The sequence below is a fragment of the Mizuhopecten yessoensis genome, unplaced genomic scaffold (assembly GCF_002113885.1).
Source record: "Mizuhopecten yessoensis strain PY_sf001 unplaced genomic scaffold, ASM211388v2 scaffold3645, whole genome shotgun sequence".
NCBI classification, from domain to species: domain Eukaryota; kingdom Metazoa; phylum Mollusca; class Bivalvia; order Pectinida; family Pectinidae; genus Mizuhopecten; species Mizuhopecten yessoensis.
This window is the reverse complement of record NW_018405148.1, coordinates 212,977-238,783: the sequence shown is the minus strand read 5'-3', so window position 1 is coordinate 238,783 and position 25,807 is coordinate 212,977. Positions and strand designations below refer to the sequence as shown.

Sequence of the window (25,807 nt, the reverse complement as noted above, 5' to 3'; positions counted from 1 at the left end):
AATACAGTGTTCATTATCTTCTCAGGGAAACTCTTAATAATTTGGATGTACTGTGATGTTATTTCTTTTCTTGGTATGTCTGGATTATACTCGTGAACAATTTCAAAGATTGAGTGTACCGGAAGTAAACTTGGTATCACCTCGTAAGTTTAATCTTTAACATACACGCGTACAAGACCTGCTTGAATGAACATATTATTACATAAGTGTTAAGTCTCACTTTTAAAAAAGAGGATTAAAATATACAGGCTGACAATATAAGTTATCACTAGTTTCCCCAAATTCTAAAAACTTAAATATGTCCCCCATGCTAACAACATTTCTAGATAAAAACATGGAATGCCTTGTAATTGTGAACATTTTAAATCACAACACAAACATGACAACCCAAGTTTCATATACGCTATCGAAGATAAAAAGTATTTTCCTTTGTCCTTCCATAATATATATAATAATTTCTGAGTAATCTAAAAGCGAACTTTATTCTAAAGGATTTAATTTTCAAATCAATGTCGGAAAACTGTAAACCTCCATTAATTTTTGAACCTATTACTGTTTTATAAGATACCAGGTGTGCACCATTATTCTAGAGTAGACTTCAAACAAAGATTCTTAATTTGAGTCTTGTGTTTCTCCGATATTGAAGCAACAGACTGCACATGCCAATTTTTTGACAGTGATAAAGATGAAATAACAGTAGCACGACCCAGGATAGTCAAATATATTTGAGACCACGTGGTCACAATTTTACACATAGAAATAATTTTACCTTCCCAATTCAGATTCTCGCACATTCTAATGTCTGTTTCTAAATCTTTTAAAAGTTTCCTATGAAACGCCTGTGCTTCTGTTAGTTAACCTGTACCAATACACAACCTTTCTGATATCTCAACATTAACTTTTGCTCCAGATGATTTTCCGTAAAAAACTCCATTTATGCTTTTCTTACTAGATAAACTCAGTGTTGTGTCATCAGCGTGCTGAAATACCCTAGCCTCTGTATTTGACATGGGCACCTGAAATCCATATTTTTTTAAAAAAAATTGATTGACCAAGAGATTGCGCTGTTAAAACATGCAACATCTCGGATATAGGTCATCCCTGCCTTACTGAATTCAATTTAGGAAAATATCGAGTTAAAAACTCATCATTATACTTTCTCTTCAACCGACTGAGCTACAGTTATATCTAAAACGAAATTAAGGTGAGGTTCCGGTATATACGAGAAATAAAACAGTGCGAAGTAAGACAGGGATACTTAAAATGAGATATAAAGATATATACAGGTACAATAATACAACAACAAATGTAGGAAACATTCGATCAATATTAGCAAATATTGTAGGGGCTTTTACACGAGTTGTGTTTATGTTTCGAACCAAAGTATTACCGAGAATTACGAATAACAAGTATCATTCAACAGCAGTTTAAGATGGTGACAGCTGGTTATCAGGAATATGTAATATGTTGTGTTGTTACATTTCAACTACATAAGATATTTTCAAACTACTACCAATGAATTAAAACTCAAAATATTAATAACATACTGCTTAACAGTTGAGCGGACGTCTATAAGAAAAACATTCAAGACCCAAATAAGTTTCCAGATACGATACTTTTCACCACACAGTGAGCTCATGATCATTACCCATGTTTCAGAAGGCGGAGTATTTGCTTTTTACTGTTTTCTGCTACGTGAGATCATTATACCTATCACACGGTACTTTGATCATTGTTTCTGGTTTGAATAATACGGCGGATAAGAGATAAAATCAGTGAATTGTAAATGACTAAACTATGTAAGCAGCATCATGGATTGAGACAATGCAGGTTAATACAATTGAGATACCCTAAAATGTTCAGCGTACTAAGAAAGACCAATATTTCTTCCTGCGCAAACCAATCGCTCATATGCATACAATGTTTACCACGGAATATGCCTGTAGAGATATGTAACAATAGTGAGTACTGATTTTCTATTGCAATGTAATCTATATTTATTAGACCCATTGGTTCACATTCAGTCTACTGATGATGTTCAATCTCTGTACAAGAGTTTTGACGTTATAAAAACCAGCTATTCCTACTATTCATCCGCCTTACATTATGAAATTTATCTGCATTATGCATTACATCACGTATCATTTTGCATGTTAGTATGATGCGACATATGCCTCTAACCCTCCGTGGGTTCGAGACCTACGTTAGGCAGTCGCCAGGTACGATGTGTTTTTTTCTTTCCTCCACCACATGCACCTGGTACGTTCTTAAATGATTATAGCTGTTAATAGGACATAAAACACAAACAAACACCCCCCTCATCTTTGGACACTATAGTCGCGCAACATAAGTTATAGATAGGATTTTATCCTCATAATGGCAACAATCAATATGTCTACTGATTATTCTTATTGTAATTAATCTGGTTAACAAATCAGACGGGAAACGAAATCGTTAATTAAAAATGAGCGTATAGCCATGTTGTTGTTGTTATTGTGTGTTGCTGATTCCTCTTCCTATAGGAAGCTGTTAGGCATAAGGCTTATTTTAGGCAAAGTACAATTTTACAGTTATTCGTTATTTGGAATAACTGATAACTTCCTGTATCCAGACACATCGTTACTTACATGATGGTCTAACTGACGATGATTAATCAACTTTGATAAAGATCGTAGGTCCTTACTGATGATTATTGGCTGTTCTCGATCACCAGTCTTTCTATATGCTCCATTGCTTCATTATTATCACTGAAGAACTTATCTTATGTTCTCGGCTGAGCAGTCTATGATATATTGGGACATCAGCTATGTATTTCCTTAAAAAAGAAGTATTTGGAAAGGAACATTTCTCTGCTGGATTCTAAAGAGGTATAGGAAATAATAAGGTGTTTTCTGTTTTAATGCCTATCTAGCAAAGTTGACAGATGTTTGATACATCATACTGATTAAATTGAGTCTCATGTTTGCTTGAGGTGTGTACCATAGCGTCTATAAATTGTATTGGATCGGTGCCGATGATTTTCACAGCTTTTGTGAGGTGATGAACAGGTCCGATTGAACCGTTAAGAAGCGTAGAGATGGTACACGTAACAGAGCTCCCCTAGTACGACATTGGTTGCATCAGTATATGTTTGACGCAGGAGTTACAACTTTCTTCTTGTCATCCCGTCCTGGTTGGTCAGAAAGAAGATAGAAAGCTGACTGGAAGGTTGTATTTGTGAAGTATATTCCTGATCTTGACGAATAACCACTGTAATGCTACTTTCCGCAATATAGTGCGGTATATACATTAGTTTCAAAGAACGCAAGTAGTAATGCCCAACTGAGTGCTGATAGGTATTGCCCAAACTAAGCTGAAGAGAGGGATAACAGAACAGCGATATGGTAGGTATCGTATTGCCTATGGGGTTCATATTATCAAAATTATGTTAAATTTTCTGAAGAAGATTTGTAGATTGTAGTCCATAGATTATTACTGGTCTGGTATATGTAGAATAGAGTTAAATGGGAAAAAGGTGTCAAGTCATTCCTGCCATACAAATCTGCACCAAGGAGCGCGTACAATGATTTCCCACCAGTCATGACACGCCCAGCTATATTCGGCTTCTGTTTAACCTCTCTTCGTATTCCCAAGTGTGTTATTGACAATATTCCAAGTATTCGAGCCAATAGTGGCATTTCAGATCACAATCTGACTTTTGTTGTTGTTTATGTTCATTCGGTCTTTACTATTAATACCAAACCTGAAGGGCAGCAGCGCCATGTTGGGTCAGTGGCGAGGCATGGTGGGTCAGTGGCGAGGCATGGTGGGTCAGTGGCGAGGCATGTTGGGTCAGTGGCGAGGCATGCTGGGTCAGTGGCGAGGCATGCTTGGTCAGGGGCGAGGCATGCTGGGTCAGTGGCGAGGCATGTTGGGTCAGTTGCGAGGCATGTTGGGTCAGTGGCGAGGCATGCTGGGTCAGTGGCGAGGCATGCTGGGTCAGGGGCGAATGTCAGTGGCGAGGAAGGCGACATTATCGGCGACTGTCGGATCGCAAACATATGTATTCTAATTCGAACTTCCATTTTTCTCCCCTTCAGGGTGTTCAGTTTGATAAGACCTATAATTGATAGACAGGGAAAGAGCTGTTGCGAGTGAGAATAACTGTAAATCTATGGCAGATATATATATATACGCGATCATAAGTACCTTTTGTTTTGCTAAACTCAATATATTTGAGAAGTGGAAAAATAATTGTACAGTATGTACCATGTTTTAGTCACGTATTGTTTTAGCAATTTACCACAAATAGGTGGTTACAATGCCGATGCATATAGCTACCAAATCACATAATAGTGAATTCATGCAGTCATATTTTCTGATAACGAAGGTAAATTTTCGGTTTTCATCCAATTAGACCAACGAGTTTCATTTTTCATGGTTAGTCTCTTCGCTTATTTTCGGATTTAGTCCCAAAAAGGTATTACTCAACCTGAAAACTGGATCTGCTAGAAAATATTGTTTACTATTGTAAGATTGTCCCAACTGTATCTTCTATCGTAGTTCTCCTATTAAAAGATGACAAATTGGATTCTGATTAGTCTTGGATCTTGCTAAAGTATGGTTCATTGAATGATATATTTATTTCTATTATGAAAAACTTAATACTATCAATTACACATTCATTTGCATCTAATGCAAAGGAAAATCGTTTATACAAAAAATTACAGATACGACATTTATATGTTTATCTATTTAGTACATTTTATTTCATACAACTGGAAATACATCAATGCTGGTTGTATACTTTATTCTTTTCCGAGTTGTTCCTAAATAAAAACGAACAGCTTATGAATTGAAAGCTATAAATCGAATGCAAGTATAGCTATATATATGGGTGGATTGGTCGAGTGGTTAACACTCGGCCTTCCGAGCAGGCAGCCGGGGTTCGATCCCCGAAGTCGTCGTACGCATGGAATATTCAGAGAAAGTGTTTTTCTCCTGCCCACACAACTCCAACAACCCATGTGGAGTATAAAATGGTCTGGGGTGGATTCTGCGGTATCTGTGCTGTGGCATTCAAGTGAGGTGGCACTATAAATGATACCGTTGGAAGTACGGTCCCACAACAAACAGAACACAATACATCTCCAGCACACATGCAGACATACACACATAGGGAGATATAAGAGCTGGGAGGTATATGACTAGTGGTTAGCGTCTGATAGGGCAGCTCCTGCGAATTCCTCATAATTGTATTTATTTATATATATGCTAATGGTATTCATAGTATATCTGTGTACTGTAAAGCGCTTTAGAGGGCTTATGTTAGCTAGGTAGGGCGCTATATCAAATGTTGTATAATATATATTTTTTATTTATATATATATACCGATTGATTAATTTACAAATATGGTCTTGTTAGGAGCTAAATAGCAGTATTGCAGCTGACACCTACTCTAAAGTGTAGAAGGATATTATAGTTGCTTTATATATGTTGAAACCTATTTCCCTTCCAAAAATGTTCATCAACACAATAACATCATACATACATTTGTGTCTTTTCGAAAACGGATGCATTGCATATCACTGACTTAATAACACTACATAAGCGTCGACCATCTTGATTTTATAACAGTATTACAACTTGTATCACATTAACACATGGTGAACTATATTAGCTAAACTGACACAAAATTGTCCTGACTACATTTTTTACAGTGTTTCCAATATAAACAAATCAAAGGTACATCAGCATCCATTGTCTCTAGGCTTCTGGCTGCTCTCCGCAACATTTACCATTTCAACAAGAGCTTCATCCTTCATGTTTTCCTAAAATGAAGAAATGGCAAATTCAAAATTGTACAACAGCTATCTTATCCCAAATCGATTATAGTAAATCTAGTATCTAGAAATCTAGTATACGGACGTAGCTAAATATACAACATTGTAAAGGAAAGCCAAATGTACCTATTTCCTTCAATCGCTTCAGATTTCGAATACTTCACAATTTAAGACTGACATACTAACATGAGCTTTGTTACCGACACTTGCTATAGAGAAGTGTCAGAAGGAAAAAGTGAAACAGCTAGTAAGGAGAGGGAATCGAAAAAGCGTGTATATGTAAGTACAATGTACTTGTATATCATAAAACGGAAAAAGGACGGAGTTAATCACGAAAAACTCAACGAATGACACTTTTATTGATGTGTAAATGGATAAATATAATTTTGAAACAAATTTCAATTTTTGAATCAACTATACATAACTATATCCCGTAGGATTATAGTTATGCTACATTTAGTACATCTTAGGAAAACGGAGTGTTACATTGAGAAAAAAGCTATGTTTACATGAAGATGATTGCTGGTAGAGACTAGTGTGTTGTAAATGTTCAACCTCTGATAATGAAAGAAATGTATAAAGTGCATTATGGTTTTATGATTGAATGATGCTACTAGCAACATCACTGGATAGCGGATCACTTTTCAACAGCAGATTACTTCATTAAAATTTGACATCTGTATATCTATCTTCAATTCATTCAATACATGCATGTTCTATTCCTGTATATATTGTCCCCAATAAGTCATGAAGTTATGAATAAATGCTGACTTTTAATTGTGCGGTTATGGATAAAGCTGTGTTACAATTGTAAATGACACAACGCATGTGTAACAGGTACCAAGCATAAAGCACAAGCTTATATAGTTACATTGTAGCTTCATGACCAGAGTCCACTTGCATCCATAGAACAATGAATTAAGAGTACGTTGATCATTATTGTAACACATAATGTAACATTTCTTTGATCATTGGCCAGTATCAGTTAGTTCTTCTTTATTTACTCAAGATCGTAGGATACATGTAGTATATTCTTCCTAACGGTCTGTCCAGAACATTTTTCAGGGCATACTGGGTCAGTGGCGAGGCATGTAAAATAAAAAATGGTTGATGTCTCTTTAGTTCTTGTTGTTGGTGATTTGTCATTAGTAACTTTTATTAGCCTGGTCTACGATGTCTTGTTCTCTCTTGTTCCTTTCATTTCAGAATATTTATTGTTCAGTTTTTAGATACAAAGGAATTGGGCAACAGGCAAAGTCTATGAGCGCCGTCTCCTTACAGGTATGAACAGTTTACACACATCATATTGAATTGAAGTAATGATAAAACATATTATATTATTATGTACATGAATATTGATATTTGCATGTCATTATTATTTGTTTTGATAATGGTTGTACAAAAACTAGATTTTACAAATAATGGCAATTGAAATTATACTGATGTACAGCACATAGTACAATTATGTACTGGTATCATTCCATACAGCATGTGAAAAAAGATAAACAAGTAAGTGTAACCTAGTAAAAGCGTCTTGTATCTTTAACGAATCTCTGAACCATCTCCAAGATATTGATATTGATATCGAGTCTTCGACATCCATAAAGAAAAGTCTGAGTATTTAATGGAATAATGACATTAAGAGCAGAAATGGAGTTCAAGAGAATTTGCCTTTGATTAATATACAGAGTACAATGGAAGAAGAACTACATAAGGTAGCAGTGTACAGTAGAGGGTTGTGGCCATGGGTGATATTTTTGTTAAATGGCTAACCCCTGTATAATGACATGTAAAAAAATTATAAAAATAAAACTGTACTAAAATTGGTATAAGCATGATGAAGTGGGCTATGTGAGATTCACATTTGTAGAAAAGAAAGAAGATTTCTTTGGTTCGAGAATAAAATTTTGGCCATAATACGAAAGGGTGCGTACACATGAAAAGCTAGCTTTACAGGAGGTAAAATTTTGACAACAGCACACGACGCAAAATTGCAAAAAATCAAGTTTTACAACTTTACTGGGACCCAGATAATTCTGCAACCAGGTAGGTAATCTTTAATTTCAGACAGAGCTTAGGAAAAAAATTACTAGTTGCGGGGGTCAAATTTTGGGTTAAAAATAGCATTTTTTGGTAATATTTGGTAATTTTTGATGTGGTAACCATGGTTTTCACACAAGTGACATACATAGAAAAAAGAGGTTTATACACTTCTCAGTGCTTTATATGTATTGTAAATGTAATGCATTTTACAAATATATATACATGTCTCCATGTGTAGTGTAGGGTAAATCCGCTGTGTTTACATTTCCTCGACATGTGCCTTGTTTATCAGAGTCGGGCCATTTCTACTGTATTCTGCTTCCTAAGCAGGCAGGGGTATCAATTAGGTGAGATTCAAATAGATCTGAATTCAGGTTACTGGCACAGTTTCTAAGTTGACAAAAGGTAATATTAAATTTTTGATCACCAATGTATCTAAAAATATCAGTACATTGGGGTTGAGAATCCATTTCATCTGAGTGTAAAAAATATCTTTTTATAGATCCAATGGATGTCATTGTGGGATACAGGCAAGTTGGATTATTCCATTCAGACATCAGTTTCGAGAAAAAAAATGCATTATATAACTGAATTCTTGGTATAGGAACATCAAAATTTCTATTGTGGTGAAGATGATAATTGTCCGTACTATCATTAATGTACGGTTGAATTATATCATAGACATGAGAGGGACATTTTCTATTATATATTTTATAAAAAATATATTTTGATGCAAATGTCTTCTTCTATTTAGTGTTATAAAACCAGATTCTCTATATAAGATAGCATGACTTGTTCCACGTCTTAACCCTGAAATAAGACGTGCTGGTTCTAGTTGGATATACTCCAAGACACTGCATTCATTCTGCGTGCAGTTTGCCCATGTACTATTTGCATATTCCAGAATTGAACGTATAAATGTGATATATATAGTTTCGATTGTTTTTTGTTTTTGTTTTTTGTTTTTTAATTTTTCAAGATTTTCAGAACATGTACATTTTACAGAACATCACATCACATCAACACACATCCACACATTCACGCATATCTAATTTTGAATTATCGTCAACCTCATCCTCATCATCCTCCTCCTCCTCATCATCATCATCTGGTGATGATGATTTTATACTATCACCAAGACACATTCAATTATCACGCACTTTCACACATAGAAAGACAAACAAATGGACAAAGAGCACTAAGAGAGAGAGAGAGAGAGAGAGAGAGAGAGAGAGAGATCAGACTGCCAAATTTGAGAAGATAATAAATAAAATAAATAACTGCTATGAGTATTTGTCAATATTTTGTTTTTTTAAAGTAGAATAACACCTACTTACTTAATATAAATAGTCATAAGACTCAGTTTTGGTGAGGTCAAGCTCTACTAATTTCAACCATTTTTCCCATTCAGAAGTAAATCTTCTAAGACATTGTTCCCCTTTACGAGAAATATATTTCTGAACCTTATAGTAATCTTTAATCGAATTGACTAAAGCCGTCAAATTAAGTGACTTATGAAAACATCTGGTTTTGTATATATATTGTTTAATGAACAGAGTAATTTCATTATCAATTCTTGTATAAATTCCAGTTTGGTTGATAAAACCAAAGATCACTGATTCTTTATTTAGTGAGAAAGGAATAGTGAGAGCACTTCAAAGACTTTTTCAAAATTGCTCAGAAATATTTGTACTTCCCTGCATTGCCATAAAACGTGGGTAATTGTCTCCCTTTCTATGATACAAAAAAACACAGTGTGTGTTATTTACAAGTCTAATTTTGTATAAATAGGAATTGGTTGTTAAAATATAATGATTAATTCTAAATTGCAACCATTGCAATTTTGTATTTTTTGTTACCCTGAAAGGAATAGCATATATATGTTTCCCCAAGTTTCCTGATTATAGTCGAATATAGTCCCCCATTTTGTTTGAGCAGTTATTGATGCATTATTTCTGATAAGTATATTATAGAATTCTTGAGAACCCTTTTTCTTCTTTTTGTTTGGCAAATTAAGTTGTTTCAGATAATTCTTAATGCTTGTTATCAAGCCATGATATTCTAGATAAATAGTTATTGTACCATGTAGATCACAAAATTCCTTAAAAGACAAGAAAGTGTAGTCTGTGTTGTTTTTCAACAAATCATTAATGGTCATAATCCCGTTTTTAAACCACTTACGATAAAAAACAACTTTATTACCAACAAAAAAATGTTTGTTATACCATAAGGGTGTCTTAAGGAGGGCAAAATTCTCATTTTTAAACAGCTCCCCTTTTGCTCTTTATTTATACCATGCCCTTAACACATCTTTCCAAAACACATTTTTGCAATTTCCTTGAATTTTATTTAAGTACTCGTTTCCTGAGTTAGCCAAGATATGAGGATTTACACAAGATTTTAAAATGCTTACCCATTTACCTTCTGATCTAAAAAACCTTCTTATCCAACTTATTTTCAGAGCTTCAATAAAAGACATTAAATTAACCATTTTTAGCCCACCTTCTTGATAATTTTGAATTATCATGTCCCGTTTAATCTTATCAGTTTTGCTATTACATAAAAAAATGAAAAGAACAGAATTGAGCTGTTTTATAAATTTTTCAGATGGATTAGGTAAGGAAATAAACAGATGATTCATCTGAGAAATTAATAAAGATTTAATGATATTAATTCTACCAATAGGTGTGAGCAACCTTCTACTCCAGCTCTTAATAAGAGCTTTAAGTTTAACTATTTTTTTTATCAAAGTTCATTTTAGGTATTTTGCAAAGATCTACATGGAAATATGTTCCAAGAAGAGTAAATTTATTAACACCCCATCTAAGATTCATATTTGAAAGGAGAACATCATTGCTGTATTTTTTACTGTCTATCCAGACAACTTCAGTTTTACCTACATTTACTTTAAGACCAGATATTTTTGCATAAATATTTAGTTCATCAACCGCCCCTTTCAGTGATTTTTCAGAACCATCTAATACCAGAGAAGTGTCATCTGCATACTGAGAGTTTAAGATGGGACAGTTATTAACCTTTATACCAGCTATACTCTTATTGTTTCTAAGGCGGATTGCTAATACTTCTGCACATAGTATAAAAATATATGGAGCGATGGGATTTCATTGACGACAACCACGATTTATTTTGAAAAATGCTGATAAATTACCCCCCTGGTTTATAGCAGAGCTTGAATTACAGGGTAAAATTTTGACCCAATTTCTGATATCGTTTCCAAATACAAAATATCAAAGTACTTCGTCTATGAATTTCCAAGAGACAGAATCGAAAGCCTTTTCAAAATCAACCATTAATAACATTCCAGGGATATCATTTTCCTCTGTATATTGCATAATGTCATAAACCAGGCGTACATAACGTCCCGATAAAAATCCTGATTGATCAGAGTTTATAATTTGAATCTACTTGTTATTGATCCAGAAGCAATTATGTATACAATGTTTAATAGAGAAGTAGGTCTCCAATTCTTTATAAAATACTTTGATTTATTAGCCTAAATTAGGTATACAAGTAGTTATTCCCAGTGGACACCCTACGTCCGGAGAACGTCCGGAAAACGTCTTATACTGGTCACAACGTCCGCGACTTAAAAGCAACGTTGTGAGGACGTCTTTTTCCAAACGTCAGGGCAACGTTTGAAAAAGACGTGGTAGTAACGTTGTACTAAGGTAACTTGACTAATTGATCGTAGCGAGACGAATGAGTAAAATTGAGATGTATGCGGGAACTATTTACTTTAATTAAATTAAATAGATATTAATTACTGTATATAACAAGATATTTCCAAAGACATTTATTATTTTAAATATTGAATTTAAAAATTATTCCAGTAATGGCTTAACAAACATGTCAATAACAATAAAGCTGTTCTTCTGCAGCAGCGATATAACGACCATATCATTTTGGTGTTGTCTCCCCTTATTTTGAAAACTTGTCCGCTAGAGCGCAGCATCCCTTATAAAATAAAATAAATTCTTTTTGTTTATTGTCGACATCGGTAGCATCCAAGATGCTTAAACATATCATAAATAAAATATAATTTACATTGTAAATGTTGAAATTGGTGTATAAAGACGGAAAGAAAAAATAACACAAGATTTACGCGGTATTTCGTACTTCCGGTTCTTTGTTTGCCCATTCGATTCAAACTGACCACTGCATGGTCATAGGGGGTCACACTAACTGGATTATTGTTTATAGCTAGCTTCACAGTCTGAATGTTTCAATATCAACTAAGGTAACGTACAAACGTATTCAAACTGCCAATTAAACATTTTTTCACTTGTAACGCTGTGTTTGTTGTTTTTTATTCGGGTGCGTTACAAATATCTTTTAAATACATATGATTAGTATGCGAATGTGCTGTGATTCATAACAGTATGGTATATGTGTATGTATTTCAGATATGTGTTACGAACCCCTATATATATTAGATTATAAGTACGACGTGGCGACAACGTCTGTACAACGTGTATAAAACGTTGTCAAAATGTTACACACAAACGTTTTGCGAACGTTACATGAAAACGTTCCCCAAACTTTCATTTGCAACGTTACTGCTACCTTAATGCAACGTTGTGTCCTGACCTTACTGCAACGTTTTAAGGACGTTTTGTGCCCACTGGCTAGGTATACAAGTAGTTATTCCCTGACGTTGTGTAATAGACAGCTGATCATTTGAAAAACCATAATTTAATGCCCTAACCACAAAATTACCTAACTGATTCCAAAAACATTTAAAAAAATCTGATGTGAATCCATCTGAGTCTGGGCTCTTATTACTTTTCATATTCTATAGTGTTACAGATGCTTCTTTAAGTGTAATACCTTCCAAACTGACCGCTTCTTCAACATATAATCTTGGAACATCAAAATCTTCTAAAAATTCATCCAAATCTATGTCATCGACTTCATTATCAATGGAATACAATTGTGCATAAAAAAAAATCACCTCATTTTATATATCTACTTGCATTGTTTAGTTAGAAATTCCCCATTTACCTGTTGTAACTTTGGAATGATTTTTGAGGTAAAATGTCCATTTTCTAAATTAAAAAAATAATTGGTAGGTTTTTCACCCTCATCAATCCTTAAGGCTTTTGCACGTATTATACTCCCTTTTATCCTATGTACTCTAATCTTTTTCCAATTTTTCTCAAGTAACTTGTCTAAGTCTACAATATTCTCATTTTCCAGTTCCTGTATTTGATCTATTAAGGTCTTTTCCCTTGCACAACACTGTTTCTTTTTATAGGAAGAATATGAAATTGACATACCTCTAATTTCCATTGATAGTGTTTCTAAACATAACTGATCATTTATAACAAACTGTAAATCTGAATCAGGTATATCATCAATATTTTTAGGATTATATATAAGAAGGCAATACTGTAATTTAACTGTTTTAATAGTATCATTAATTATATTAAGATATTCCAGGTCATGCTATAAGGAACTTTTTAACTTTCATAGACCTTTACCTTTTTTAAATTCGTTAAATTTTAACATAATTTTGCGGAAAGAATGGTCTGATCTGTAACCTGGATCTATACTTGTCTCACCTACACTTTGTAATAAGTTCCCAGAAACCAAAAAGAAATCTAACCTAGCCTGCTTGATAGGTTTACTCCTACGACATGTATATCTGGAAAAAACTCTCTAAAAACATCTACTAAATCAAAGTTATCTATTATTTCTAATCCCCTATCACGAGCCTTTGGATTATTAACTTTTTTGTAGTTTTTATCACAATCTAAATCAGGATTAAGAACTAAATTAAAATCCGAACAAATAATACAGCTATCATTTTTAACTCAGAGAGAGTTTCTTCTATTTTATCATAAAAAGTTGGTTTGTAAGAGTTTGGACCATACAATGTAATTAAAGTTATTTTCTTACCTTCTATTTTAGATCCAATGCCAACAAATTCCCTGTCAAGTCTTGTTTTTCCTTTATCACCTTGACTTCAAAATTGTTATTGATAAGTATTGCGACCCCCATTGCATTAGATTTAAACGAATAAGAATAACAGTTATAGCCCCATTCACTCAGTGATATTTCTTCCTGTTCTTCTGTAATGCGAGTGATTTTCTATCAATTTTGTATTTCAGCATTCTAAGTATATTAATTCTTTTATAAGCTTTTTCGTATATATAGTTTATGAGGTTAGACCAACTAGCCTTGCTGTTGAAAAACAATTTTTGTTCCTTAACTTCTCAGTTCCTATTGTTAACTTTTTTAACAGTTACAAAAATATCAGGACATTTACCAGAAAACAAAAATAAAGCCAAAATTTCAATTTTTAATTCATAAGGTATTATAAAAGCAAACAAGCTTATAAATTACACAATATCATACAATTAGGAAATTCTTAGGTCATGGTGTGCTCTGTTGTTTCAGATTCTTCGTTCCGTTTTGTCACGGTGTATGTCTGTTGAAAGATGCTTAACAATGTTTTGCGACGATGTATGCCAATGCTTGAGGTGATGGAACATGTTTTGTCATTTAGTCTGTCCCGACTGCTGGAAGTTTGCTTATGTTCAGGTATTAGATTTGTTTTTAATTTAGATATTGACCTTCAAACATGCTTTATAATCAGATGTGTAACAGTCTCAGATATATCATGTCCAAGTAACATCTTTGTTCATCAGCACCAGCCAGGGGACCAATATCCATCGAAATTTTGAGGGTTGGAAGCTACAGAGCCTTTTGGGGAATTAGCAGGAATCATCTGTTTGTGATATTCAGCCATTTTCTTACTCAGCTCCTCCGCAATATCCAAGTGCGACAGGGACAAGTCGTGATGTTCATACGGGTCATCTAAACACAGAACAAGAATATTTTCATTTTAGAAGAGATCACATCTTATAGATATGCGATGAACAAATATATTTCACAATACGATTTGACATAAAATGTCTAGAAGCTGGAATTGTCAATCAAGCAGGACGCTTACCCTTCCTGAACACCTGGTTATATTCTTAAGGATAAGATATGGTGTTCCGAAAATGTAGGGATACGACCAGATGGCCTGAAAGGGTAAGCGTCTTCTGCTTCATCGTCAAAATCCTCCTTGTAAATATAGTTTTAATCCAAGTAATGCCACGTCCTAATAGCGAGAACATTAATCCAACAAAACGTACCCTTTAAATTGTATAGCTCCCTTCCTAGCCATTTAACGTTTCCTTGTTTGGGATATCGCTCGTCGTTGGTGGTATTTATGTAATTCTGCTTCGTTTGGAGGTTTATTGTTTCCGTTTCCGGTTTGTACCATCCAGGATACAGTCCGGGGTATCCTTCTATCAGTTTGTAATCTCCCACTCTGTTCAAATAAATATTTAGCTAATATTAAGATATATTGGGAAACATATACATAAATAAATATCATGATAGTTTGGTAAATTTGTACTTAACCGCCGGAAGATAAACAAAAAGCAATATTAACCAATAGGAACGGTACGTTCTATTCACTGCAGGTAAAACTGCAGATTTTCTATTCGATGCAGATTAAGCGACAGTAAAATTAGCTTTTGTTTAGGTACCTCTTTGCTAAGAACACTTTATTGTTTCCCCGCCTGTTTTACATTTTCTTGCAGAAACGGCAGAATTGAGCTGATTAGCACATTCAAACTAGTGTGCAGTGTTGTTGTCAAGTGTGACGTCATTTAAGATGATGTCGAAGATAACGCACAATTTATGAAACTTAGGTATGTTTATTTTGAAACTTTCTACATATACCTGATAGCCGCATGTCCTTGTAAAGGGGGATTCATATCGTCCAAGTTGTATATGCACTCAGTTCGTTTGGACGGGGCACCGGTCCTCAGACTTTCCCATTGGTCAATTCCATCAATGTCCTTTTCTTTGGGAACATAAACAAGACAACGTTACTCTCAGTACACTTGAACTGTTAATTTTACAGTTAATATACACTCAAATTGTGACTCTCAAATACGTATGTCAAACGTCTTCGCGTTACAAAATGTTAATTTCATCTTGTGACGACAACCCGATGATATGCTCAATACGATCAGTGTTTGCCAACGAATGCTTGAGTCTGGTGGCTAAAGTTTAATGTTCACTGACCATAACAGGATCATAGTAGGAAACAAAAGCATGTATATTTCATCAATACCATTAACAAGACCTTTTTAACATTGGGTTTGTGTTACACCTTGCATCCCAGTACATAGAACTCGGAACAGACACAAATAACGCATAGTCACTTATATCAAGCATATAGTAGGTTGACGTAAGTTTTTGTAAAATCAACCTAAACAATAGTCTTTTTCCAGTTTATTTATCTACTACTTTAAAGACTGTCCATTAGGGTATATATGTGTAAAATTTCCAGTTGAAACAAACATTGTTGAAGGTATTTGATGCGTTATTTTACTTTGAACACTGTTCACTTTCAGGAAGATTTACCATTGTATTACCTGTAAACAGTTTTATGTAATCTATCGAACTATTTTCATCTGTCAGCAATGATAGTTGACAACAAATAATCGCAGAGTCGAACTGTTTCCTAGGAACAGTGAATACGAAGTTTCATCCGATACTTTTTGTTAAAGAATGCTAGAAATGCGATGTTCTTGATGCATAAAAATGATCTATTTTTAAACTCTGTCGGACCACTTAATTGTTATCTGTTAACCAATATCATCATCAGAAGTCTAAATAATAATCATACAAAGATATGGAAACATCGCTACAAGAAATTTCGATAGTTTTACAATATTTCCAATGTAAGTTTGTATAAAATAGCCAGGTTGTGCAGATACGTCCATTTCGTTTGAGGCATAGAATCCACTCCAAAACTACGGTCTTTAAATTGGTATTACTCACCAATAATTATTCATTATTTAAAATTCATGAGAAGGCATAAAACAGCTTATTTCTTCATATAAATGTAAATGTTACCGAAAATTAACATTTTAAAAAGTAGAAAGACGCATCAAATACCTTTAAGGACTCCAACCTTTACTGATTTCAACACTTATGTGCAGTCTTAAAAATAATATTTTATTAAACTGAATTATCATATAATTGAAAATTTCCCGCAATCCATTTGCCGGATCCTATACACGTGACCATTCCTCAACAAGACATGTAGACTGCTTATCCGATGAGTATCGATTTCTAAATAAAGCCTATATGGAAATTCCCTGCAACCTGTCGTAGCGCATGCGCTGTTAGACCGAAACGCGATCTGTCAGACTACAACAGAAGATGGCTCCTGGCGAACGCTTCGCCACCGTTATATCTCAAAGTGTTCAGAAACTGCTGGAAGATAAAACTGCTGTTAATTGAAAAAGGCCATTGAACACGTAGTGCGTGTCTGCCATGCTTATCATAAAAAGAAAAGAACATTGACGATGTCTTCAAAAGCAAGCTATGGTGGCGAATTGTTGGATTCAAACCTTGTTTAATTTTACACGGATGCTCGTTCCAGTAAAGGTAAACTATACAAGAAGTCAACTCTCAAGTATATAAGGCATGGATTGAATATATATTTGCAGCAATGTGGACATCATCTACGGTACAGAATGTCCCTAGTCAAAACGAACGTTCCAAGCCATGTCCATGGAACTCAAAAGGCAGTGCCTAGGAGGAGTTGAGCATCAATCACATATCGAAATTTAAATGTTGAAGGATTGTTGAAGCATATAATAAAACAGTTATGGGCTTTTGTGCAGGTAAATATGATGTGATATTAACATGAGATCTTTGCCTAAGCTAATTTAAAACAAAAAACAAAAAACAAAAACAATGCCACTCAGCGTTCCCACGCTTGATATATTTGACTCAGCGTTATTGGTGCATGTCCACAATTAACTATATCGGGATACCCAGTGTTATGTACAGGGGAACCGATAATAATTCTTCAATACATATATTTTTCTTTGATTCCATTAAAAAAGAACTGTTTTTATAATCTTACTTTTTCTTTATTTTTCTTAAACAAAAGCATGCTTATTACCATACCTGGTGTACCCCCGGCGGCAGACAATATGGTTGGCATCCAGTCAACAGCGTGCATCATACTGGAGGACGTATAAACGAACACAGTTATATCAGTTAACTAATGTGACATACATATATATCAGAATTAACAATAACTCGATAGTCATCAATGCATGTATTCTTATACGCCTTCTACTTGTGTTGTCAACCATTTCGCCTAAAGTTTGATTCATAACATAAACTATTAACATATCATTACACGTTATCCCCATAACAGCGCATTGGATTGTAGTGAGTTGATCGTATGACTTTACAGTCAATGTGTGATAATGACACCGGATATTGCTACCAGGCAGGCGGATATCACACGAGTTGGACTGCATTTGAAGATGAGATTTTTTCTATATTTTCCTTACTTTAAAGGCTGCCATGTGCTTGAGGCTTTTTTTTTTATCAATAACTCATATTTCACCGTTTACTTAAACCATAGAAAACTTTCATATATGAGTCAACATTTCTTCCATACTTACAAACACGTCGTCTGGTATCGGCGAAATTTACCAGTGATAACTATCACGTGTCTGAATTAACATTTGAAGTACTACATATTTTACTGACTACAACTAAATAAAGATGTGTCTACATTACACACATTCATTGTGTCAGTGAAAGCATGGTATTAAATGAAATTTCGTCGAACTTTACGGCACCTTGAATGTTTCGATTTTAGATTACTGTACCACATCATGGAAATTGCAAGTCGCCGTACAATAGTTTAAAATCATGTCAGCATATTTCTCATAATTTACAACGAGTTCGAAAATACGATAAATGTTAATAATGCATATACATATCAATTAGTTATAAGTATTGCAACTTGTTTCAAAAAACCCCACCGCAAATATTAATTCAGACACGTGATAAGTATCACTTGTAAGTTTTCGCCGATACCAGGCGGCATGTTTGCAAGAATAAATATTGATACAAGATGCTCTTTCTAACGGGAAGTGTCGACGGTTCCCGATTAAGACTGATATTTCTTGTATCGCAATGGTTGTATGTGTTAAAACTTTTTTTTCTTTTTCTTGTCGTTATGAATTGAATTGTAAAATATCTTAACTATTATAACACTGTTCTAATTCTAAATGAATGGATTATAATAGTATAGCCAAATAACGAATCATAATGTCAAAACGTTGTTTTTTTAGCTTGAATAATAATATAGAGAAAGACGATTTTCGTTGTGTTTACGAGATAAATCATGTTTAATTTAGGGAAAACAGTATTATCTTAGACCAAGGGCAATAAACTATAAGTTTACCGAACAATATTAACTGTAGCGATGATTAGGCTAACGAGCTAGTGATATCGTCTTCTCGAGTAACTCAGTGCTCATATGTACTTCCCATGATGCAGAGACATTAACGCTATTTTCTTTCTCTGTCATGTGATCAGTTTAAATCCAATCAGATGTAATATAGATGATGTATAATATCATTTCCATTATTTCCGATTTAACACTGGATTGAATATCAGGATATACCCGATATAACAATAGCATTACATGTATATTTCTTTACAATATCTTCGAACATGTTTGTATCCAATATAAATAATTTGCTCTGACCCGTTATATGTATATCCGGTTTTTTCCAGTCCTTTTCCGCTGATAAAAGCTGTTGCCCGGGTACCGCCCTCGTATATAGTGACTTTCCCGCCTCGAAGTGGGTAGTTGTTACCGTGGTAGAGTGGCCATCCACCATTCTATCAACACAAAAATTGAAAAATAAATCGGGGATTAACGATGAAATTAGTTTGGTTTATGAGTTTTGGGTTGATCGAACTATATACTATTGTCGTTACCTTTGCCTAAGTTTGTCTAGCTAGAAATATACAAAATCTTTTAAACATAATTTTACAATTTTTAACTGAAAAAGTCATTTTTTTGAAGACTGACGGTCAACCAGCAGATATGTAATCATATGTTTTCATTGTGACTAAAAATAATCATTAGAAATAAATATTGAGGAAGCGCCTATTCAAACATATAATAATGCCATGTAGAAAGCGATCAAAGCATACATTCTTATTACATGTATTGCCATTTCGTCCTCATATAACTCATCAGTGGTTCTTAAGGTCATTGGAGTGTATTGATAAACGGAAACAAGAAGTACATCCCTAGTTGAAAAAGTAGGGAGAAAGTATCACAATTTCCGCAAATTCTAATGTTTAATATTAAACTGATGACTATTGTATGTTTATTATTGACAGAGCAGTGTGTTCTCTCAATATTAAAGTATTTCAAAGCAATCCAGGCATTAATTCAGGTGTTTTTTTTTATCAATGAGTCACATGTGTCCATTTTTCTGTTCTTAAGGAATCCGGCTACCTATTTCACTACTGTGAAGTTTTACAAGAACGATTACTCTTACCTGCAATTGCTATGTGTATATGGTTTTATTATAAAAAGTCAATTTTTATATCGTGTATAGAGAATTGATTTATTAAATTAATATACATTAATGCAGTACTAATATATGTCAGTATCATTTTTATTGACATTATTTTGTGAAAATATTGTGTCTTTCTTTTATTTTTCAAAATTCAGTCCTTTTTAAATAAATTTCCATTTAAAATCCTTAAAATTCCGACAACCTAAGCAATAATACTACAAAATTTGAAGAAATTCTAATGAGAAATGGTGACACAATCCTATTACCTTAAGGTCAAATTGTTGAAAATATATGTCCACAGTAATCCGAAATAAATGTCAAAGAGAGAAAGGTGGGAGATGCCTTGAAAACCCTTAAAAGGTTACAATTTTACAACCCATGTCTTAATTTTACAACCCATGTCTTTCTAGCATTAACAACCTTACTTTCGTCGGCTGTGTTGGTAAAACTGGTGTGCTACAGTTAATATCCTGACTTACGTTGACAGTGAAAACAAAAGTGGCGTGCTACAGTTGATATCCTGATTTACGTCGTCAGTGAAAACAAAAGTGGCGTGCTACAACTCACAACCAGACTTACGTTGGCAGTGAAAACAAAAATGACGTGCTACAATTAACATCCCGACATTTGTCGTCGAGAAAAACAAAATCGCATGCTTCAATGTACTTACGTCGGCTGTGAGCACGAAACGTATCTTTTTACAATTAACATAATTACTTACGTCGGCGGTAAAGACGAAGAGTGTGTCGTCGTACATGCCATTTTCCTTCAGGGCGGCAGTTACATTCCCTACCAAGTCATCCATAGCCGTCACCATACCTTAACATATTATTCTATACATTCACAGCTAAACCAAAACATTTTAGGACATGTCTTTCCTGACAGTTGATGTAAAGAATGCAGCTGCATTTTTGAGAGAATTTCCCTGTTATGGAACTTATGTTTTCAATATTAAATAATCAAATGCATCGATATATTTGAAAATATACATACGAAACTGATATTGTTTTATTTGTAAAGTTTACATGAAATATATTGAACTTTCTAAGTCTAGTCTTAGATATAGCGTTGTTTAAAGATATGATAACATTGAATGTTGAGATTAAAAATTTTGAATATGTTAAAACTTAGTGAAGAATAAAAGCTGATTACGGTCACAGCATCAATGCACAGATTTTCTGAGCTGTACAAAGGCATGTATTATCAACCCATCTATTACTCACCGGAGTATTTCCTTCTTCCTTCATTCTTTATGTTGCTGTACATATTCTCATAACTTACGGGAACCTGTAATCAGTATTCAATATTTCTTACCGTCTTTGTCCTATATTTATGTTGGCACAAAGTCAAAAAGTATTAAATAAAAGTATAAAGTTATTAACAGGGACAACGAAAATAATAATATCAATCGAGGGTGTAGAATATACATATCCCACATACATATACCTACATCATAATTGACTTCACCTCATCCCCCCCGAAATTTTGGTAAAACAGGACATCAACAATGTAAATACAACACTAAATAAATCACTATTTGTAGATTAACGTACACACAAACTAAAATCATATTAAGAAGAGCAGAGAAATACCGTATAGGTTTACCTAAGTTTTACAGATCCATGCAAGATCTTCAGGGCAAGCTTGTACAACAATGCTTACATTCTTAACAGTTGTTACGTATAATAAAACGACGTCATTTTATTGTGCCGTCATAAAAAATAAATAATCCGACAGTCGATAAAAGATGACCGATAAATATAAGCCGTCATGTTTGTCCTGTGTTTTGCCCGTTGTTTATTTGACATTAACATCCAGAGGATTAAAATGATATCATTAGATCTCGCAGTTGTGCATATTCAATGACAAATCATCATTACATCCGAATATGAAATTTAAGGTTCGGCTAAATGTATTCGCTAATTTCTTTAGTAGATCTAATATACGGTATAGATATATAACCAGTTTGATTTTATATAAAGTATCTTAAATTTTGTTTAAACCATGGAACAACCATCTCCAAATTCGTCATAAAGTATGACGTCATAAGAATTACGGCGTCAACAATGTCATATAAAGCATTTAGAACTAAAAATTGCAGCTGAAAGGTTTTGGTTTAAACACCTTTACCCTTATTTTATTGGCATTCAGCGAACAGTGACAATACATTTAGTTATTATATTAATATAAAGTATGCTACCTCGATCGGCTCATGTACGGACTGGAATGGGAAGTACAGGTAGAATGGCTTGCTCTTGTCGTGTTGGGATATCACCTTCCGCGCACGATCGGCATAGACATACTGAAATTAAATTGCATTTTATTAAAAAACTGTTTTCCTTCAAATGCTTCATTGTCGAGGATATAAGTATATAAGCGGAATGAACGTTATCGTTACTTTAATCTGTGTCTAATAAGATATTATAATTTTTGATGATTCCCATCAGGGATTAAGGTAGAAAGCTCACAAGCTCTGTTTTTTGTCGTATCACTAAGAAAGAGGTGCTCCAATTTGTTCAGCATTTTTATTGGTGTATATATTAGATGGCATTTGAAGTGTTTTAAGGTTGCGTATACACTTACGGTTGAATATTTCGTGGTATCCGGCATAATGGGTTGTTTATCGTCCCTGAAATCCTTTCCACCAGCTGTTTCAAACACACCAATAAGTTTTGTATTGTAATTAAGGATGTATATCTGGAGAAGTCAAAACTTTCCTGTATTAAACTTTTTTCTCATATGCATTTTTGGGAAATTGAGTTACTAGCTGAGCAAAAAATGAATTGTGCCCTGTGCTCGTTTTTGTGCTTTGATCGGACAAAGATACCAATTTGACATAATATGTGAATTTAAGTGAATTTTGCTGTTTTGACCATTTGCAGGACACAATCATCGTGTGCTTCTTTTTTGGTCCTATTATGATTTGTTTATTTTTCACCATTTCGGGGTCAAAAATTAAAAGTACTTCAGTTACACTTAATATGTAAAAGAAAATACCAAGAATGTATATTTTTTTCCACTTTGTTGCATATTATGTTCATTACATTGAACATTATGAAGTTGTACAGCGAAAATGAATTTGCTACAATTAAAAATGGCGACACACTGACGAATTAAAAGATCAATCAAGCTTCAAAACGGTGAAATTTTGGCTGTTCGTGAAGCGCAAAAAATATACCAAAATAAACATTTTCAAAATGGCCGCCTAATTGGTCAACATATATCTAGATATTTGACACATTTTAAGATGCGTGTTGGCTATTAAAATTAATCATACTATTATGTTAAATATTACAAAAAACCTTAAACGAAATAAAAAAGGGACTTTTGTTTTATATGTAGAATATTGATTGACACGAGTTTGAGATTATCAAATGCGTCCCATAAATATCAATAATGTCACATTTTTGGAAAAGTTTACAGGAAAATATAAGGAAAACCAATATAACTTTATTAATATCTTATTTCCAGTTTTTAATGTAGTTACATTGTGTGACGTCACAATGTGGTAAGAAAACAATTAACCTGCCACTTACAAAATTAGAGATAATAAAGTCCGACCCGTATGAGTAGAATAGACTTACCCACAGTTCTGTTATAGTATTGTTCCGCGCCCTGATAAAATCCATAGAACGAGTCAAATCCTCGGTACGTCGGGGTACATTCCCACTTACAGAATCCCAGATGCCATCTGGAAATATGTAATCATTTTATTTTCACGACATGATACAAACTTATGCCAGCAAAAGAAGTTGAAAAGGATACAATAGCGCCAACAAAGTCGCTAAACAACGTTTGTGCGGAAAGCTAGCATGATGTAGCATGGATACTCCAAAATGACTACGTGAAATATATTATACTTAAACAAGGAGTGAGTATTGTTCTTAACTATAATTATTCATTGGAACTTGTGTACAAACTTTTATTAACACCGATCCCTTCTTAAGCTTAGTAAACTCTGTCTGCGTATAAATTAAAAAAAGGCTCGGCGGATTGATACCTATTTCAAATATGGCGCCCTTCTCGTTCAGCGAGATAACTGTTTGATGACAGCCATTGTTTTGTTCCTTCAACATTTAGAAGCGTGAGACATATTCGGGATCCATTATGTCTGTTTATACAACAAAGGGATAGGCTGGCAAACTTCTTATTCCTTGGTTGCACATTCAAAATTCTTTGGTAAAGTAAAAAATGGCGGCTTCTGATTGCGACGTTCGACCGAGTCACTACCAGACAAGCGTGTCAATGCGGGTACATAACAACCGTTTTAAATTTAAAAAAATGTTCGAAATGCTACTTATATTACTCATTTAAAAATTTAAAGCGATATAGAGAAGAAAAATAGTGTTGTTCACTGCGTATTTTATAAATTTACCGATATATCGATGTAGATTCACTGGATCTACGGCAACCAAAGTTACCATCGTAGCAACACGCCTTGACTGTTTTCTTCTTTGTATAGCATTTGTTCATTATTTATGATGTAAACATAAGTATTGACCTTCGTTTTGACGGAGTATACATATTCTTTATGGAGCGCTAGCGCGCACCATAGACAATATTCGTTGCCAACTGCGTTTGAAAAAATATCACTTTTAAGCAAAATGGCTTATTATTGTAATAACAGCGAGAAAATAATGTACAGCTTTATCATCGTGATATTAATCATCACAATGTGCTTTAGATGTGAACATAGCATTCACGGTCAAATGAGACGGACGTGATAGCGATTTACGTGAGGTATACTTACTTTCCTATGGCGTGGGTTTCATATCCCAGTTTCTTTAGATATTGGGGGAGAAACGGTTTATTGAAGGGTGAACACACTGCTTGCTGAGGTAACAGAGCTCCATGCTAATGTAAAAAGAAAAAATGCAAATTGAAATGAGCCTTTTATTATACTTATGTCATTTTCACATATAATAGATATATTTATTTGCATACATTTAACTATATCAGTGTGTACTGAAAGACATTATGACTTTTGAAAGTGTAAGATAGTTATCAATAGAAAGTTTAAAGACATACACTTAAATGCAATGTTTGTACGATATTGAAGAATAGTATTACCTGAAGTCCAGCTTTGAAAGGATACACCCCTGTCATGAAAGCATTCCGGGACCTGATATTAGTAAAATATTGTCGTCATTCATGTTGATCATACAAACAATAGTTGTTTATGACTTGTTTCGGTAATATAAATAATTAGGTTCTATAATAAATTTGATTAAATGATTGATAGGGTCTTAAAGATGTAGTAACCTTATATATATATATATATTGTTATATGACAGTCGTTGAAGAGTAAGTGCCCTTACAAAACCTGTACACGCCAAGATACAGTAAAGTATAATGATAACGGCCTATCAGTACAAAGCCTTGTCATCAGGAAAATCGCGAAGCGCTTGCAAACTATAATTTTGGTAAACTGTTTCTGTATCTCTTAAACGATATGAATTCTTTATAATCAACGTGAAAACAGCTCCCGTTGGAAATAA

The 25,807-nt window shown here is 33.9% G+C and overlaps 1 protein-coding gene across 1 annotated transcript in view; it reads right to left on the bottom strand.

Annotated features, from left to right (window-relative positions):
• Positions 1-14,168: 14,168 nt before the first annotated feature.
• Positions 14,169-25,807, bottom strand: part of LOC110447883 (arylsulfatase B-like) — a 20,149-nt gene continuing 8,510 nt past the window's right edge. The window contains exons 2-13 of the mRNA XM_021493849.1: positions 25,380-25,431; positions 25,060-25,163; positions 23,894-24,000; positions 22,893-22,957; positions 22,510-22,611; positions 21,533-21,596; positions 21,031-21,128; positions 19,481-19,617; positions 17,875-17,933; positions 15,625-15,748; positions 15,030-15,208; positions 14,169-14,706 (exon numbers count right to left, since the gene is read on the bottom strand). Of these exons, the coding sequence (XP_021349524.1) occupies positions 14,534-14,706; positions 15,030-15,208; positions 15,625-15,748; positions 17,875-17,933; positions 19,481-19,617; positions 21,031-21,128; positions 21,533-21,596; positions 22,510-22,611; positions 22,893-22,957; positions 23,894-24,000; positions 25,060-25,163; positions 25,380-25,431 (1,264 nt within the window). The 3' untranslated portion in view covers positions 14,169-14,533. The remainder of the gene's footprint in view (positions 14,707-15,029; positions 15,209-15,624; positions 15,749-17,874; positions 17,934-19,480; positions 19,618-21,030; positions 21,129-21,532; positions 21,597-22,509; positions 22,612-22,892; positions 22,958-23,893; positions 24,001-25,059; positions 25,164-25,379; positions 25,432-25,807) is intronic.